The 20,303-nt window shown below is 33.2% G+C and overlaps 1 protein-coding gene across 1 annotated transcript; it reads left to right on the forward strand.

Annotated features, from left to right (window-relative positions):
- Window positions 1-2,168: 2,168 nt before the first annotated feature.
- LOC140044210 (uncharacterized) lies at window positions 2,169-14,911 on the forward strand. Its single transcript, XM_072088687.1, has 8 exons — window positions 2,169-2,688; window positions 3,652-5,789; window positions 5,900-6,107; window positions 10,966-11,508; window positions 11,733-12,002; window positions 12,096-12,482; window positions 12,850-12,913; window positions 13,785-14,911. Exons 1-7 carry the CDS (start codon window positions 2,169-2,171, stop codon window positions 12,909-12,911), a joined length of 4,128 nt encoding a protein of 1,375 aa, XP_071944788.1. The 3' UTR covers window positions 12,912-12,913; window positions 13,785-14,911.
- Window positions 14,912-20,303: the final 5,392 nt, after the last annotated feature.

Genomic DNA, 20,303 nt, shown 5'->3' on the forward strand with positions numbered 1-20,303 from the left:
ACTATGCTTGAAGAAACAAGTCGCAAAGACGGAAAACCCCTATTTGGAATCGGCTGCCATAAACAAGCTTATTAAATTTCTTTGGTACATTTCTATCTAACGAACATTGTATACTTGATTTTCTGCTTGATAAATTCTTGTTCAATTGACGTTTAAAATATTAAGATATTATAATAAGATCCTATTCAGATATTCTATCATAAATGACACAAACTATAAGTTTAATTTTCTGACACTCTACACCGCGTAGCAACACGTCGTGAGGCTCGTCTCGTATGGTGGTAAAGACCAATTTACCGAAAATGGTATAGTCCGTTTCAGGGATTTCCATGATTGAATACACAATGAGTACAGTATGTATTGCAAAACATGTGCACGAGCCCGGGCAATAATTATCAGATGATCTTATTTTTCCTTAAAGAAAATGGTATGAACACTAGATCTTTTGTGGTAGGAACTGTTTTTGTTCAAAATCGCGATCGTATGGACGAAAGTATCTCCAGTTGCAAATAAGTTTTTGAAAAAGTTTTTTTTTCCAAACAAAGATTTTTTAACGCGTGGGGGAGGGGTTTGTGGTGTTAATAAATAATGTAATAATAAATTATATAATTAGGGGGGAGTGGGGATGATTACCCCCTCCCCACCAGGCACCAAAAAAATGTATACAAAATTAATAAGGGCCAGCCATTTTTAATAAGGGCGACCATCCTTCAACTTCAACCGGCCCTGCTGGCCACTATGGTTTAAAGGTTAATTTTCAGCCCTGGGCATTTATTAGAAACAATACAGATTTACTTTGAATTAATGGTTCCTTAGCCATAAAATGTTCACATAGGCCTACAGTAGTATAAAATTTCTTCATTTTACAGTACCGTACTGACACGGGTATAAGCCCATACTCGGGTATAAGCCCACCCCGACTTTTGACTAATTTTCATGAAAAATGAGGCACTCGGGTATAAGCCCACCCATTAATTCGAAGATCTACAGTGTGTGTCGTAATACATTGTTTTGTATTTGGCGACGTCCATACACCGAATACACCTACCTTTGATCATAACCAAGCTAGGCTAATATACGCTAGGCCATGAGGCCTAGCGGTCCTGTTTTGTTTACACTCCATCGCGGTCGAAGATCGCTTCATACACGACGCTACAAGTCGCCAAAACGGAAAACCACTATTTGGTATCTGCTGCCATAAACAAGCTTATTAAATTTCTTTGGTACATTTCTATTTAACGAACATTGTATACTTGCTTTTCTGCTTGATAAATTCTTGTTCAATTGATGTTTAAAATAAGATATTCTACGATAAATTACACGAACTATAAGTTTAATTTTCCGACACTCTACACCTCGTGTATTTAGAGGCAACGTCGTACACGTGAGGGCGCTCGCTCGCATGGTGGAATACACAGTGTACATGTGCTGTTTTTGACGATCTGCATTTTTGGATCCTCGGGTATAAGCCCACCCCCCAAACTTGACGTGATTTCATGTTCAATGGGGGTGGGCTTATACCCGCGTCAGTACGGTAATTAATAATATCCCTGTTCGTCTTCTTATAGTCGAATCGCACTGTCGCCATGCATAGTTACAGCCAGTGAAAATCACAGATCATACCATGATTTAATAAAAGAACTGGAAGTAGAGAACATACTGTAGAAATGTTCATAAGTTTTCATTGAAGGTCATATCTTTCACTATAATTCACCAAATCTATGCGTGTCTGTCTGTCTGTCTTTATTCAGATACTAGGGTTTGCACGGTCTTCAAACTTGGTGGGTGGTTGCTCAGTTTAGACACACTTTTTAAAAATGATGTTAAAACAATTTGATTAAATGTCCAAAATACCTTTAATGAAAAGTGAAAAGCACAGAATAACGACTAGCAAATTACCTTTTGTGAATGTGGAAATATTATTCTTCCTTTTCATGTGCAGTATCAGATCGTGAGTTGGTAGCGGGAATCGTATGTAGGCCGTAAAAAACAAATGTTTGCGGAATGCAATGCTTTATAGTACATAATTCAGATACATAAAATAATTATCAGATTTAAATTGTAAAATGTATTTTTATCTAGTCTAAAGCTATATGTACTCTACAGTATTCAACATTCATTTGAATTGTGTTAAACTCATTTGCTTACAGGAAAACTGACCTGATGAAATGACTGATCCTAATGGCAAGTTTAATGAATTAAAGTTTAATCTCAGCAAATATTATGAAGGCCAGAAACACAAATGGTTGCGGTTTATACTCTTTGATCACATACAAAGATCTATGAATAAGGATGCAAGTTCCAAAGAGTTATTCAATATACTCCATGATTATGGTTACATCACAACTGTTGATGTCACACTTCTGCATGAGATTGCTCAACTGACACATTTGAAAATTGCTGAAGATCTTGTACTTCAGTATGTAAAAGATACAAATATTCAACATTATGGTACAAAGTTGTCATTATATCGAAAGCATTTGTTTAACGCTTTGAGAGAAGTTGACCAATCTACATTAAACGGAGTTGTTGCTCACTATCAGGCGGCAACATATAGGCTTGAAACTATTTGGGATGTAGTATTTTTTTTGGAGAACAACAACATCTTGGCAGATGAACCAGACAAGATAACAAAGTTTGCAAGTCTTCTCGGAAAGCGTGGACAAGCTATACTATTATCATATCTGCGTATGTTATTAAATTGATTGTTAATTTACTCGTAGTGGAACTGTTAAATTTGTGAATTAATATGGTATTTTAATATGAGGAGCATATTGTTGAATGTACAGTATTTACTATTTTTAGCTAATAATTATAGCAATTTGTTTAGTAGACAAATTCCAGTACTGTCATTTCAAAAACCTTTTTCAAGATGACGTGTAATGACATACATTAATGTTGTACAGTACCTGCTATTAAAGCTTAAATAACATGGTTCTATTGAAAAAGGGAGCCATATTTTCAAAACTTTGCTTTTTCACATACAATTAGTGAATTTAGTGGAGAAATGTGTGCAACATCTAGTCCATAAAAACATTGTAAAGAAATTTTACTGATTTTTATTTGAAACCCGCTCTGGGATGGGTATACTTACTAGTTCTTACAATTTGACCCTCACTTTCTACACACTTCTAAAAAATGAAATTATTTTCTCGCAATTGTAACCTGGTATTTTTTTTCCATATTTACACATTTTTGTATTGTATTTCTTACACAAAAACCATAACATTACTGACACTACTGATTAAGGCTTTATTCCTCAAATTCATTTTATTTATAACAGCAGAAACAAATCAGCATGGTTAACAGAAACAAAAACAGTTACAACAACTCGGAAACACTTAAACTATGACGAAACAGATGAAGACTCAAATTAAAAATGTTGATATGGGAATGGGCTTTACTACTAAACAGATATTTGCCATTGCGCCAAAGCAGCTTATTGCATGTTTTAAGATGGTCAACCTGGAAAGAAAAAGAGCTATCTAAAATAATACCAAGATCACAATGTTGATGCACTTTCTTATTAATACTTGTTCCAAAGACAAAAGGAACATAGTCGTACAGTAAAATGATGTTTATAGAGCATTAATGTACTATTTTTCACACAAATTATTTTAAAAATTAAAAAAAAAATTGTTTTCCCCCCAGAAAATTACCAATATGAACCAGGATATCAACAATCACTGCCACGTGGATATTCAGCAATGTCACACAATCCCCAGTTGGCATATAGTTACCAAATACCTAATTATCAGCAATCTGGTAGCATAAATCAGCCTAAGCCTGGACTCTACACAAATCCACGATACTATTCTCACCAACAAACATATGTGCAGAATGCTTCTCAATTTTATCATTCTATGCCACATGATCCCTCAGTTAGGTATCAAGGTCTTCAGTCAGAACCAGGAATGCTTTATGAAAGACAGACACACCAACTCCAACAACCCACAGCAATTTCCCCAAATCCAGTACAGAGACATGTTTTACATCAATTTCCTTCTACTACCCCTCACAGAACTTCACATTCACCTGTTGGAAACATACAACAAAGTGCCAAAATATCTCCACAAAAGGGTATTTCTGTTACCACAACATCAGATGAAAAATTCAAAGAAGTTAAAAGCAACTTTTTAGATGGAAGTGGAAATCCTTCCACGAACCAACCTGTAGTTCATGAAGATGTGACTGATGATCTATCAAAAGACTCTTTAGGTAATAATAAAAATAATACTATCCAAGGTAATGCCAACACAGCTGTACAGTTTGAATCTGCTCATCTTTCTGATAAGGAATCCATTGATCGTCTGAAATCAAATCAAAATGTGAAAACAATACCCAGTGAAACACTACCAGTGCATCCAAGTGATGACAACACATTGTCAAGTGAAGGAACATATGGTCATGTTACAATTTCAAAAAAATCAGAAGACAAATCTGTGGATTTTTCTATCAAAAGTAGCTCAAGTAAAGTTTTCAGCACAGGATTAGGGCATAGAGATAGCAGTGATTATTATTCTGATAACTATAGTACTTCTGCAGCTGCTTTTACATCTATTACCTCAGAAGCTACAACATCTTTAACAGGAAAACCGGTCATTCAAGCTTCTGATAAAGAATCTTCGGTGACCGATGTCATGAATCATGAGTTCAAACCTTTAACCACTGGCGATTTTATGTTGACTCTGAAATGTCGCCAGTTCCAAGAGATTCCAGAGGAAATTTTAAAGGATCAAAGATGTAAACATACTACAAAAGTTAACATATCCAGTAACCGCCTGAAAGAGATCCCAAGGTATCTAGATATTGAGCATTTTCCAAGTATGAAAATTCTAGATGGCTCTAAAAACAAGTTGGTAGATCTGCCCACAACTATAACCGAATTCAGAGGAATGGAAAATTTGGATATCTCACATAATCAGTTCCGCATTTTTCCAGAGGTTGTTGGCTGTTTAAAACAACTCAAAATTCTGAAAGTGAATAACAACAGTATTGAGTACATACCAAATGGATTAGGCTTTTATAAAGATTTGGAAATTCTAAGACTTGAAGGCAACAAGCTTTCAAAAATTCCAGAAGATATTAGACAGCTCGAGACTCTTCAATACTTGAACATTTCAGACAATCGGTTGGATGAATTTCCTTTAGTTATCTGTAATTTAAAGAAATTGCAATTTTTCTACATGTCTTCAAATAAGATTAAAGAAGTTCCTTACTATTTGTATATGAATGAGTGTCTTGAAGTTGTACAAGTTGATAAAAATCCAATTGTAAAACCACCACCAGATGTTCTTGCAAGACCAATCCAAGAGATTCGCAGATACTGCAAAGAAATAGCTGCTGGAAGATTCAAAGATGACAGGATTGTTATAATAGTTCAAGGAACTTTTAATTCTGGTAAATCCAGCGTCTGCAGTGCTCTTTGTAGTGATGTAACCAAAAGAGCAGTAAAACCCACTGAAGGTGTTGAAGAGCGGACTGCTGTAATTCGAGACATAAATGTTACAATCCGTGAATTTGCAGGAGATCTGCATTATCGAGGTCTTACAGAAGTTTTCATAGTACCAAATGCTTTGTATGTAGTAACTGTTGATCTGAAGAAGTACAAGAGCAACGTAGGCAGTGTTGGTTGGTTTGGTAGTAATGTTTGGCAATACTTAAAGAAGATTGTTGGTAATCAGACAGTGTTTATTGTAGGAACACATGCAGATTTAATTCCATCTGACTCAGTTGAAGATCTACTTTCCAGTTTGTTGAAGAAATCAGAAGCAGCTTTGAGAAATGAGGTACAGTTGTTGTATTAGTTCAGATTTAGATGTAGGTCACAGGTACAAATCGTGTTTCTTTTTTCACATCACTGATGCATTTGAAACATGTATTTTCTTTATCTATTTAGGACAAGCTTTTACATTTATTGACAGTATTTGTAGATGCAAAAATTGACAGTTTTGACCAGTTGAAAGATGATGTTACTGGTTGTCTTCTCAACAGAAAACTATTCCCTGAAAGAGGCCAGTACAGACCTGTTAAGTGGAAGGATGCAGAACCAGTCCTTACAACCTATAAAAAAGTCAATCAAGCTTTAAATGCACAGCAGAAAATAGGTAAGATTTCTATGATTGATTTGTTTTTCTGAATTACAATGAGAGAGCAACAATTGTGTTTTTAACAACTTTATGAAAGTTTTATAATTAATTATGATAAGAAGAGAAAAACAATGCACTACCTATGTAGCTCGTGTTGAATGTCATTTCGTGGACGCTCTTTGGCCTAGCCAAGCTAGTTTTGTAGGTCTAGCTGGTAAACAGCACTAAAATTGTACGCTAGGTATATGCCTAGCCTGATGTCTAGATTTTGCATTAATTGTCTTTCTTTTTTTTGCAAAATCTGTTAATACAAATTGGGGAAGACCCAGGTACTGTATTTTCAATTAAAAGGTTATATATTTCTTCCATTTGTTTTTCCTTCATCATCGATTGAAAAAGTGCATTACACCATCGAAACGAAAATAATAATCCATGCGCAATGCATGCTGGTATTTATAGCCGGCCACTTTCTTAAATTATTCGAATTGACTTATTTTTCACATTTTTACCATTTGAAGACGAACAAAATTATTGCATTAGGTTCATATAGTACATTATTTATTTTATATATAAAATGCGGTTTGTGACCTTAAAATGTTTTAAGGTCATATTTTGTTTGATTTTAAACAAACATGTAATAATTAAACATAATAATACCATATTTCACCAAAGAAAACATTGGCAAACCGGAAGGAAATATTAGCCACCATTATGATTTTGAATGATTTCCTATGTACATGGTACATTGAATGTGAAATTGTGAGATTTCTTGTTTTTGCCCTGAAACCAGAATTTTAACTATTGTATAAATTATTGTATAAATTATAGACTGCATTAATTGTTTGGTGTGTGTGTTTTATTGTGATTCTTTATATTGTAAATTGTGTTTTTTTTTTATTATTGTATTGCTAACCTGCCGGTTTTTAGTCATTTAGTTAAACGCCATTTTGCTTAAAAGCTTTGGTGAATTGATTGTATTTTGTTCTTTTTTCCAATACTACTTTATGAGCACGACTCAATATGAAAATAAATCGAGTCCTACACATTCCATAGATTGCTTTGAAAGTGACGAGGCTGGTTTATGCAAATATTTCACTCCAACACAACTTAATCAGCTACAGGCGCAAATTGATAACAATGGTATCTTTACAACGTTACACAATAATGTACGTAGTCTTACAAAACACTTCGAAGAAATTAGCATTCTGTTAGATACCATAGGTCGTGCGTTTGATGTACTTGGTTTCTCGGAAACCTGGATAAATAAGAACACGCCAATTGACTTATTAAATATCAATGGATACAATATGTACACTTGTAATAGAGAAGGTAGAGTTGGTGGTGGAGTTTGTCTATATTTAAAAGAACAAATCAACACCGTAACACGTGATGATTTTGTATTTAATGATAACTCCATTGATTCACTTTTTCTAGAAATAATAAACACAAACGGCAAAAATACTATTGTAGGTATGTTGTATCGACCACCAAATTCAAACGTCAACTCATTTAACTCTGATCTGGAAGAAATCTTACATAAACTTAATCGCGAAAACAAAAACTGCTATATCTTAGGAGATTTTAATCAAGATTTATTAAAATATGACATTCAAAAAACAACACAGGAATTCACAAACATTATTTACTCAACATCTTTTAATCCATTAATTAACTTACCCACCAGAATAACATCGTCTTCTGCTACAATTTTAGACAATATTATTACAAATGATGATAACATTTCGCATTGTGGAGTAATAGTCACAGACATTACCGATCATCTACCCATTTTCATGACAACACACCTGTCATTAAATACTAACACACAAGCTCCAATTACAAAACAAAAAATAATTAATGATACAACATTAAATAACTTGCTTATTGCTATTTCTAATGAGGATCGGGGTGAACTATATTTATGCACAGATACCAATACATCATATAACCTATTTATTTAAAAACTATCCAATCTCATAGATAATAACATACCTACAAAAAGTAATAAGCCAAATGGTAATACAAAGAAAAAACCATGGATCACAACAGGAATTTTGATTTCAATAAAAAAGAAAAAATAAACTTTATAAAAAATACCTTAAAAACCCAACACAATTATTAAAACAAATATATAAAAAGTACAAAAACAAATTAACTTATTTAATTAGAATTCGGAAAAAACAATATTATTCCAAAAAACTGGATGCGGCTCGACACATTCAAAGCAAACATGGAAAGTTTTAAATGAAGTTCTAAATAGAAAAAAATCAAATGAGGTAATTAACCATAGTAATACAACTTTGGTATGTGATCCAAAAGGTATGTCTGACACTTTTAATGACTTCTTCTCCAACATTGGAAATGAATTAGCAAACAAAATACCAAATTTAAACAATTCTGACTTTAAACAATATATGAAAGAGAGTCAATCCCAATCTATATTTTTCAATCCTACGAATGAAAAAGAGATTTAATTGAAATAGTTAGTCAAATCAAAAATTCAAATTCAGAAGGTGTTGATAACTTAAGTAATCGCATTCTAAAATATATTATTGCTGCTGTGGCATCTCCTCTTGTACATATATTTAACCTGTCTCTTGAGACAAGCATCGTCCCTGATAGTATGAAAGTAGCTAGAGTAGTTCCAATTTTTAAATCTGGCAATAAAAGTGACGTCAGTAATTATAGGCCAATCTCTATTCTGCCTACCACTTAAAAAATTCTTGAAAAAATTGTTCAAATTAGAGTAAATAATTATATCACAAAGTTTAACATCCTTAATAATGCACAATATGGTTTCAGAAAAAACAGTTCTACTTTTATGGCCGTTGTAGATCTGGTTGAACGAATAACCGATGCGCTTGATAAGAAAACAAATACCATCGGTATATTTATTGATTTGTCAAAAGCGTTTGACACCATCAACCATGATATACTTCTAAAAAAATTCGAACACTATGGCATAAGAGGCACGGCACTTAAATGGTTTAGAAACTATATTAGTGGAAGGAAACAATTTACGTCTATTGATAACACAAGTTCGTGTTTGATGGATATCAATTGCGGTGTACCACAGGGTTCAATTCTGGGGCCTCTACTATTTATTTTGTACATTAACGATGTATTTAATTGCTCAAACTCGTTATCTCTTGTTTTATTTGCTGAAGACACAAACATATCTGCATCTTGGATACGCTCATAGATCTAGTTAATGGTGAACTAAAAAATGTTTCGGATTGGTTCATGTGCAATAAACTATCAATCAACGTTAAAAAAACTAATTACATAATTTTCCGCAATCAGCGAAATCCAAGTAAATTAGAGAATGTAAATATTTATGTCAACAATAAAAGAATAGATAAAGTTAAATCGACTAAATTCCTTGGAGTACATATTGATGAATTTCTCACATATAAGAATCACATCAATGTTACAGCTAGGAAAATATCGCGATATGTTGGCATACTATATAAAGTAAGACATTTTTTACCAACCTATGCTCTCTGGACAATATACAAATCACTCATTGAACCAGTATTAAATTATTGCAACATAATATGGTGTAGTACATTTCCAAGTTATCTAGATGAGTTATTTAAACTCCAGAAAAGGGCATTTCGAGCTATAACATGGTCAAAGTTTAATGATTCAATGACTGAATGTTTCTATAAATTTAAACTTCTTAAAATTGCGGATATCAATAGGTACCAAATTGGGCTCTTCATGTATAATGTTACTACTAATCAGGACGTGCGTTTTTCATCGCTCTTTATTAAAAATGGTTCTTACCATTATTATAATACAAGATCTAAAGACAAAATAAGACTTAGAAAACGTAATCGTACTTCTACCAGTTTTACTGTGTCATGTGTGGGACCTAAATTGTGGAATGACTTGAGTTACGAACTACAAAGTACCAAATCAATATATATATTTAAATCATTGTTTAAAGAACATTTATTATCATTTTACAAATAATTTTTAAATAATACTTGTTGCAGGATTTAGCTTTTTTTATTATTTGTGTTTTAGTTTTTAGGCTAGTTAGGGACGTAAGGGGACACAATTAATCAAGCTCTTTTGAGTTTTTATGTGTTTCCTTTTCATCTTTATTTTATGTTCTCATATATTGTTGTATATTTTCATGATTGATGATGAATAAAGAATATTTGAATTGAATTTGAATTGAATGGTCGTTGGCTATGAAAACGTTTCGGGAACTGTGACAACGTGTACTATAAATCACCGCAGGCCTGGAATTTCCATAACGTTTGGTTGCATACAATAATATTAATTAATTAACTACTTGCCATTCTATTCCCTGCCGTAAAATTAAAGTTACGTGGTAGGCCGAATGTAATTAAACTAGGCGTACTATAAAGTACATTCATTTTCAAATAACCTACCAGCTTCTTGATTTTTCGCATCGATAAAATTTGATAGATTCACAAATGTTGCCACGAAATGTTTTGATTTTCAAGTTTAAAGTTTGTTCATACTCGATTTATGATTGTTTTTATGTTTTTTTAATCCTTTAAAAAAAATTTACAATAAATATAAATCTAAGAGGAATAATTTGTATTTATAAAAGTTATGGCCAAAAATACCAATCATCCTCTCACAGAGATGGCAATAAATTTGTGAATGACGTCATATCGCAAAGGCCCACTGACCTTTGGGTGAACCCAAACATTTTGAGGGAAACCCTCCTAGCATCGCCTAAAACATGGTCATTTTTATATTAAAAAAAATTGAAAATCCATTAAAAAAAAATGTAGGGAAAGTGGCTGTAAACTTCTAATTCAATTTTTACTAATTCACTCAGGTTTGCTCTCGGTACTCATTTTCATCACTATTTTATTTATATTTATTATAGCTTTGTGGATTCCAATTAAAACTGTTCATGATTTGCTGAATGACTTTGAAGGTGTAGATGAAATAAAGACTTTCTTAAGATTTCTGAGGTCTGTTGGATCTATTCTTTGGCACGAACGATTGCATCTCCTCAAAAACTTTATCTGTTCAAATCCTGCTCTGTTCATAAAAGCTATCAAGATCATAATGATGAAGGATCATAAGGAGGCTCTTATAAAGGCATATAAACCAAGATGGCGGCTAAATCCTGTTCCAGAGGATGATGTTACATATGTGATAGCAAATCAGATGTATTCCTCTCGTGGATGTATCAATATGGAGTCCATTAGGCGGATCTTGAAGGCAGTTTTAGAGGATAAGGAGGATATTACCATGGTTATGGTAGCTCTTACACACTTTGATGTCTGCAAAGAAGTAAATATCTGCACTCCTGACATCAAGATTCTGGAAATCCAAGAAGGATTAGAAGCTGGTGTCACTATTCAGGAGGAGAAATGGCCTCAGATAGCCACAGAAGTGCTTCAGCCAAATTCACCTTTCAATGGTAAATACCTTTGAAAATACTATTAATGAAAAAAAAAGTATACCTTGGTAGTACTAGCCCAAAAAATTAACTAATCTGTAAATATTTATATATTCTATACTGCATCTGTTGTTAAATAAATACAAATACCGTAAATACGTATTAAAGTTGTTGTTATTGTACAAACACTGTATACCATATATTGTTTCATCAATTTTTATTTTTACAATTTATTTACATTACAGATGATGATCTTCCACAAGATCTCTTAACGGCTGTTGCTAGAAACCTTGGTAAAGACTGGGTTGCATTGTTACTGAATTTAGGATTCACCAAGAGAGAAATCGACACTGTGTCCGCTCAATTTGCTGGGAATTCTCATGAAACTATTTTATATATCCTTGAGACTTGGAAGAAAAGAAGTATGGATCAAAATATTGATGCTAAGGCACAACTTATGGAGACTTTGAACAAGATTGGAAGATCTGATCTGATGCAAATCATCAAACAGTTTGGTAAAATTTCAGTCAAAAGAATGCATCAGTGTAAAAATTTGTTTGTATTTGATTAATATAATATACATAAAAGAAATTGTAAATTTATTTCAGATCTTTATGACGTTCTTGCACAACAATTACACATTGTGTTACCTACTTTTAAGAAATTAAAGAGGGAGAAAATTTACTTTTTTCCTGCTTTTTTGAAAAATGGAGAAGCACAAATGTCAACCTTCTGGCAGGTGATTCAAAAGAAGTTCATGAACCATCAGAATTACTCCTTTGATCTCGGTACAGATCATGGGCAAACCTTTGATGAGATATTTGTGAAGTTCTATGTTATTCTTGTGGAGACAACACTGACTCACCAGATATGGAAGGATGGCATGCTAACTGAAGGGATTGATGATGCTAAGGATAAAGGTGTTCTTTATTATTTTCAATTCAGATGCACAGGTGACAATATCAATCTAAATGCCAGTGCTGCTTGTAATGAAGGTAATTGTCGTTTGTTTCTCAAATTTCTATAAAATGCTGATTATTTTTAATCCACTCCTTGAATGAATTGGGAAACTGACTATACTGAAACAGATAGTCCACATTCACTGATGGATTCCATAGTATGTGATATTTTATTTCTGGGAAATGTTTAGCTTGTTCCAAATTAATAGTGTTAAACTATACAGTATGTTTAAAAGTGATCTTGAAAGTTGGATTTCATAACCATAGACCTACAATGTTAGTTGACCTACAATGTTAGTTGTGCAGGTATTATAAAGTGGTTCGTTTTAAATTCTTAAAACTATTGCAAAGACTGCTATCTTGAAAATATTTTTCTCTTTAAATTTCTAATGTTTTTTGTTAGCCATTCCAAGTTACTGTGAAAAAAGGCTCAATCTGCTTGTTGAGAATATGACTGAGATCTGATTGTAAGTATCAGTTGCATGTAGACCTACTGTATTCCTATATCATTACAAGAATGTCATCATGGCAAATATTGTCAATATCGCCACCAATCGATTTCATTATCAATATCATCATTCAATATCATCAATTTCATCGTAAATCGATATCATTCAGTATCATCACCAATCGATTTCATCATTCAATACCATCATCAATCAATATCATCACTGTCATCATCAATCGATATCAACATTAAATCAATCAATATCAACATTAAATCAATCAATATTATCATCTATATCAACATCTATTGATATAAAAAAATGGTTATACTGTATTTGTTGTGCCTTGACATTGAAATACCTTGGCCTAGTGCATTGAAATTAACTACAGTACCTTGTAAATAGATTTATTTAAAAAATGCATTCATATTTTTATATTTCTATTTAATGTAATTTATCTAACTTATTTGATGCATTGTTTGTCTCGTTCACCTTTGAGCAAGATTATTCATGAAAAAGGCGCTATAGAAATGTGGTATATTAGTATTTTTATTGTACTATATGTATCATATTTTATATTGTTAGTTGACAAAATGGTGGTCTTAGTGTAAAAAAGGTTGAATAAACGCTTTTCTCCCCTTATATTATGTTGCTGGAAGTAAAAGTATTTGTGCTTGCTGCATGTTGTCTAACATTTTCTAAATACTCCACTCTACATTCTCTGGATTAAATTTATTTTCTTCTCAAAATTATAAACTGAAAAACAAATGGTCTAAACAGATTTATTGAAAATGTATGACACTTTTGCATTGGACTGATTACTTAATTAGCAATGTCTCTTTACAAATAATCCAACACATCCATAGTAATTGTTTTCTTTTCTTTTTTGCAGTACTATGTACCATTATTGCTAGAGAGTTTACAGTAGCATCAGTTACTGATGGTGTTATGGTTTGTTATCATTTTACAATAAATTTGTAAATAGAGTGCTCAAAAATATATCTTAACTAAAAAAACTTCTCTTAACTGTTTTCATTGTTTAATATTTCTATTTGTGAAATAAGATGTGTAGTACATAGTTGATGTGACAACCATGAAATCCACACCTGGATGAAGGTGTGGTGAGGGTGGTATTTGTTATGTAATTAGCATGCATTTACCTATTGGTTAAAACAATTGCATTCAAAAAAATATCTTTGTATTAAACTCTGTAGTAAAAATGAATGCCCATAGAACTGGTGTTCTCAACAACTATAGATTTTAAGAACCTTTTCAACATGGTACAGCATGTATTATGTACTGTTACAATATAAAATATAATGTACTCTCTGTCTGTGTGAATAAATATTCAGTTATTAAAATGTTATTTACATTATAGTTGAGCTTGCTACTCTAACCATTTTTTTTATTATTATATAAAATAATGTAGCAATTGTAAGCTTTAACATGTTTTTTCAATATTTTACCCAAAAGCAATATATCCAACAACATTAAAGTATCAATAATCCTGGCATCGTACAGTAGATGTAACATGTATTTTGATCGTGATACTGCAGTAGCTACTAAGTGAAGTTAAACATTACCTTTATTGTCAAAAGTCTACTGTTAGTGCGCTTAAGTCCAGATGTGTTTTTCTGTTGACTTATGTGCATGTATGCTGTATTTGTAGATGTATTGTCAGCGTTTAATGAATACTCGACCCATACGAATTTTTGTTTATACAGTATCTATATAAGATTTTCATCCAAAAAATGCTAAGTTAAGGCTTTCTTTCCTTTCCCCTATCTTCTGTGCATGAACAGTATCTCAATTTTTGTAGATTTAGTTTTTGGTGAAGGACAACCCAATGCATTTAAGCAAAATGCCTCTCTTTCTTTTGCTATTTTTAATTTATTACTGTTAAGTTAACCACGGTCACACCTTTGAGTTTTTCCGTATTAAAATTAAGTACATTTATTATTATTATTTTATTATGATAATTTATTAAGATCTTCATGATGTACATTGATAATAAATATTTAGTGGTTGAAACCTTTGTATCTTTGTGTATGTTCAACGGAATATTTGATATTCACCTGATTGTGTTTATTTAGAGCATTTGGAATGAGCTTCAACTTGGAACAAAATTATTTTTTAAAACGAACTTCAAAATATGTTTGTTCAACAACAAACCCAAAATTGTTATTCAGTTGACAAATAATATTTTATGTTCAACGACATGTTTTGTTGTGATGAAAAATGAAGATTTATAAAATCAGATTTTGAATAGGCCATTTTGTAGTTTTAATAAAGTTAAAGACCCCTTCCCTGCAATTTCGGACGTTTTTTGGGAAATAATACATATATATCACTTTAAAAACATTAAACCATGTCATTCCTTGTCTTAAATGTACGTTTTATGGTAAATTATGATAAAAAGTGAGAAACAATGCACTACCTAAGTAGCTCGCGGCGATCGACCTCTCGTGGACGGTCTTAGGCCTAGCCTGGCTAGGCTTAGTTTTGTAGGCCTAGCTGGTAAACATCGGTAACGTGCGAACATCGTACGCTAGCTATATACCTAGCCTGACGTTGTATAGTTGCTGCATTAATTGTCTTTCTATTTTTGCCAGACTCCGTTGATACAAATTGGGGAAAACCCGGTATTTTCGCTGAAAAGTTAGGAGTCTTCCATTTGTTTTGGCCTCACGATCGATCGAAAAGTGGGCGAATTACAGGTGAAAAACAAAAATATCAATCCGCGCGCAATGCATTTTGGGATTTATAGCGGGCCGCTATAATTATTAAAATCGACTTATTTTTCACATTTTTAACCGTTTAAAGACGAAAAAAGTTATCGCAATAGGACCATATAGTATTATTTTTACATTAAATATAGTTTGTGATCTTAAATTAGATCTAAAAAACGTAGGGAATGGGGCTTTAATTACTTCACCCAGAAAAAGAAATATTTATCAAAATGGCATTCAACAAACAAATTTAATTTTTTTTTCGGGGACAATATATACCATTGATGGTTTTACAAGTAATTAAATTATTTGATTAGTAAAGTTATGTTATTTCATTATAATTTTGATTAATATAATTATAATACTGTATTTAATCAAATCATACTTTGATCAGGATAGGAAGTCAATAGGAAGAGATAAGGGGTCAAAGTTCAAAATTGACCAATTATAACAATGTATTATATACATAGGTATTATAACCAATTTATTGAATTCAATTTGGTTTAATACATTTGTATGGTTATAGGTATCTATTCAGTCGCCTTATAAAACAAATACTTTTCAATTAAAGGTCAAATGTCAATATTGACCAATCATACAAGTTGCATATAAACCCAAATAAAAACTAACATTTAAGACAAAATGTTATGTTTTATCACTCTGTTAAGACATCTATCAATCATACACAATCAAAAGAGCACATTTATCATTACACAAGTTGACATATGTCAAAGGTCAACATTTGAACAAGTGATATACTAAATAATGCAAAGTTATTCAAACTATGAGATCGATGTTCATAAATGTAATCACGTTATTTGATCAGTGAAGTTATGGTATTTTTATATTTTTTCTAGTGCGCATTATTTTAAATGTATTAATATAATATACGGTAATACTGTAAAATAAATAATAAAATTATTAATATTATTAATATTATGACGGTTAAAATGTTATGATGTTAAAATGTTACGCTGACCTTCAATGATTTGCCACTATACAGTTGCATTAATTAGGGCTACAATATTCGTTTTTGGAAAATAAACTACTATTCATCAGAACCAGAGAATACCAAATCGTACAGGATAGGGCATAGGCAGATCCAGGTGGCCAAACTCAATCCACAACTCACTACACAGACAGACCACAATTTTTATATAGCCACAGATAGTTTGGCCCATACAGGAAAGATTTTCCTGTACACAAAAGATTCTAAAATAGCCCATATGGATTTGACCGAATGAACCCTCTATTAAGGACCATTTTGGGATCTCTATGTGGTGTGCTACATAAGGCCCTGTATTAGAAATGAATATGGGGTAAATAGTTCATAGATGAACTATGGAATAAAACTAAAATGTTCACCCTCAATCTTTAAATAACATTTATGGATTTGCCCAAATGAACCCAAGGGTCGATCCTTCATGGACCTTTCGGGGTTCTCTATGTGGCTCTACAAGAGACCCTATATTGGAAATACTGTATGTGGGGTGAAAATGTGGGTCCATAGAGATATAATAAATATCCCTGTGCACCCTCGATCATCCATAAGGAACATTTTATGGATTTGCCCAAATTAACCAAAGGGCCGGTCGTTCTCCATGGATGGAAATATAAGGGGTGACACTGTGAGTTCATATAGACAGGTGCGGCCCATGGAATAAAGCTGCCTGTGCACTCTCGATCCTTAAGAAACACTTATGGATTTGCCAAAATTAACCCCCCAAAGGCCGGTCCTCCATGGATGGACATTAAGCCCCATAATGGAAATATAAGGGGTGACAATGTGGGTTTATATAGACAGGCACATGGAATAAAGCTGCCTGTGCACTCTCGATCCTTAAGGAACCGATTTGGATTTTGCCTAAAATGAAACAGCAGGTCATCTATTTAGACCCTTCTCTACTGTATGTTCAGTTCTACATTTGGTCCCTGTATCGAATCAATGCATTTGGCTACATAAGTTACTGTGTTAGAAATATATCGGGTAACTAAAACTGTAGGTTCCAATATTAAGCCATGGGAAAAGCCTGTCTGTGCACCCTCAATCCTTTTCAAAGGAACCCATATGGATTTTCCAAAATGAACCAAGGGTAACTTCTGAATTCTCTATGAACCGTACATTCCGTTTATTGGAGATACATGGATACCTGATTGAACCTTATGTACAGGATTTCAAAGCAATAATCACACTATTAGATTGAATAAAAATATCTATTATAAACAATTTGCCGTTAGAAATCTCTATGCCATGTCGTTATTTAGATGAGAAAAAAACAGGTCAAAGGTTAAAATTACATAAAAATAGTGTTTCAGTCACTTTTTGAAAAAAATGTTGCATTATGGCAAGTATAAACATATATATTGTGAACAATTTGATACCAAAATTGGCTCCTTACGACAAATATTTATTAATTTATGTTTTTATACCTTATTCAATTATGTCAAAGGTTAATAACCACACTTCCGGTCATTTTCAAGCAATATCATCTGTTACACTGAATATAAATGTATATCTTGGGAACAATTTGCTCCTATTTTCAATTCTCTCCGACCTACCGTTACTTAGATATAGCAAAAAGAGGTCAAAGGTCAAAATTGCTAAAATGGGGGTTTCCGGTCAATTTTACAAAGAAAGTTCTGTTAGAGGTAATATAAACATATACATTGTGAACAATTTGACACCAAAATTATCTCACTAGGTCCAGAATTTCCAGAGATATAGTATGTTTTTATATTGGTCAATTTTGAACTTTGACCCCTTATATCTCGAAAACGCTTCCTATCCTGATCGATTACCTTCCATATTCGTAATCTACGGAAAATTCTGGTCTAGAAAAGTTGGATGGCAATTTGTCCCCTTTCGGGTGGTGATTTCCCCCCTCCTGCCACCAGACTATCTTTATAAAGATCTTTATCTTTATAAAGATATACCACGCTGTACCACGCCAAGAGTGTTAAAAATTCGCTATTCAATCGAGTTTGAACAATACCATGAAAGCCCCAGTGGTCTATTGGTTAGGATATCTGGACATCTGCATATCAAGCAGAAGGTTCCGGGTTCGAATCTCGGTGGGGGTGATTTTTTCTCATTCTCACAGATTTCCTCATCTATATCGTTTCAAATTAATTAATTAAATTTCAGTATATCACCAGGCGGTTAAAAATTCATGTTCTGTACCTGATGTGTTTATATACTTATATAAAAGTATCTCTTCGTATAACCCGCCTCGTGAATAAAAATACTGAAAAGGTGAGGGCGTATCAATTTGATCTCTGTTGCGCGTGCGTACAATTGAGGACTAGTGATGTTCCGCCGGCGTAATTTTTTTTTCCAGGACGAACGTGGGCAAAAATCATGAATAATTCATGATTAATTACGACATAATAGGGAACTTTATAGAGGGCGCTATATAAGAATGCAGAGAGATTAAATAATTAGTGTAAACAACGTTTGCCAACCGAAATGTTTGGTCTAGTGGTAAAGGCTTTAACCTATTACGCTGAAGCCCTCGGTTCGAGGTCTTTCATGAACATGTTTTTTTTAATAGTTGAGAGAGATTATTTAGAGGGTTAGGTTTAGTATATTTAGGAAGTAGATCAGCTATCTTTCAATTCTTTATAATAGAAAATAATTAAGGTAATGAATTATTCATGAATTCTGCCCACGTTCGTCCTGGAAAAAAAAAACACGCGTTCCGCCGTACCACGCCGAGAATGTTAAAGAGTCGCTATCCAATCGAGTTCGAACAATACCATGAACGCCCCAGTGGTCTAATATTTAGGACATCTGCATATCATGCAGCAGGTTCCCGGGTTCGAATCTCGATTAGACGACTTTCTCTTATTCTCATTGGTGTGTATAAAAAAATTACCGGAGTTAATTAATAATTATTAGGTAAGGCATAAAAAAACCTGACCTTAATTATCAAGTTAATATTTACCACATTTCTATAGCGTCCTTTTCATGAATAACCATGTTCAAAGGCTCTTTACATTATCAAGTTACTCGGTTCATTTTATACACCTGAGTGGAGAGAGGCAAATGTAAGTAAAGTGTCTTGCCTATGGATAGTACAAGCAATGCGGCAAGTGTTGGATTCGAACCACAATCTCACAATCAGTAATCCAACGTCCTACACATTGCGCCACACGGCCTCACAAGTTGGTCTTATACGTATGAAACAAAAATATAATGGTCATACCAAGGTAATCAAGCAACACAGAATAACATGTTTGTTGAGAAAATAGAAGAAAAAATGATACATGTCTGCAAAAAATTATGCCCTGACAAATAGAACTTATTTTTATTCTAATTCTGGCAATACAAATTCTTCATAATTGGGCCAATTTGCTGGGATGATGAGCGCGCTCATCATCACAGCAAATTTCTTTTCTTTTTTTTTTTTTTTAAATGTGGTTCCCATACTAACCGTAGCGCCCCTGGGCGGTGCGGCCAGTGATGAAAACTGTGTTGATTTCATTGGTCCAATTTCTTAATTTTTTTTTTTAATATATAGTCCAGTGGCACTTCACGCGTCCAACTCCTCTGCGAGGGTCAGCTGCTCGATGCACACGCGGTGCATGCGGGCGGCCGCCTCTCGCAGGGCGCTGCTGGAGGATGACAAGGCTGCTGCTGCCAGTCGTTGGTTCGCAGTATACGCCTCTCTCAGCAGTCGGCG

The sequence above is a fragment of the Antedon mediterranea genome, chromosome 3 (assembly GCF_964355755.1).
Source record: "Antedon mediterranea chromosome 3, ecAntMedi1.1, whole genome shotgun sequence".
NCBI lineage: Eukaryota > Metazoa > Echinodermata > Crinoidea > Comatulida > Antedonidae > Antedon > Antedon mediterranea.

Excerpts from the sequence above, each read along its gene's own strand:
- LOC140044210 (XM_072088687.1), top strand. The coding sequence starts at position 2,169 with ATGACTGATCCTAATGGCAAGTTTAATGAATTAAAGTTTAATCTCAGC. Across the intron at positions 5,790-5,899 it reads AAGCAGCTTTGAGAAATGAG|GACAAGCTTTTACATTTATT; the intron begins GTACAGTTGTTG and ends TTATCTATTTAG. Across the intron at positions 12,483-12,849 it reads CAGTGCTGCTTGTAATGAAG|CCATTCCAAGTTACTGTGAA; the intron begins GTAATTGTCGTT and ends GTTTTTTGTTAG.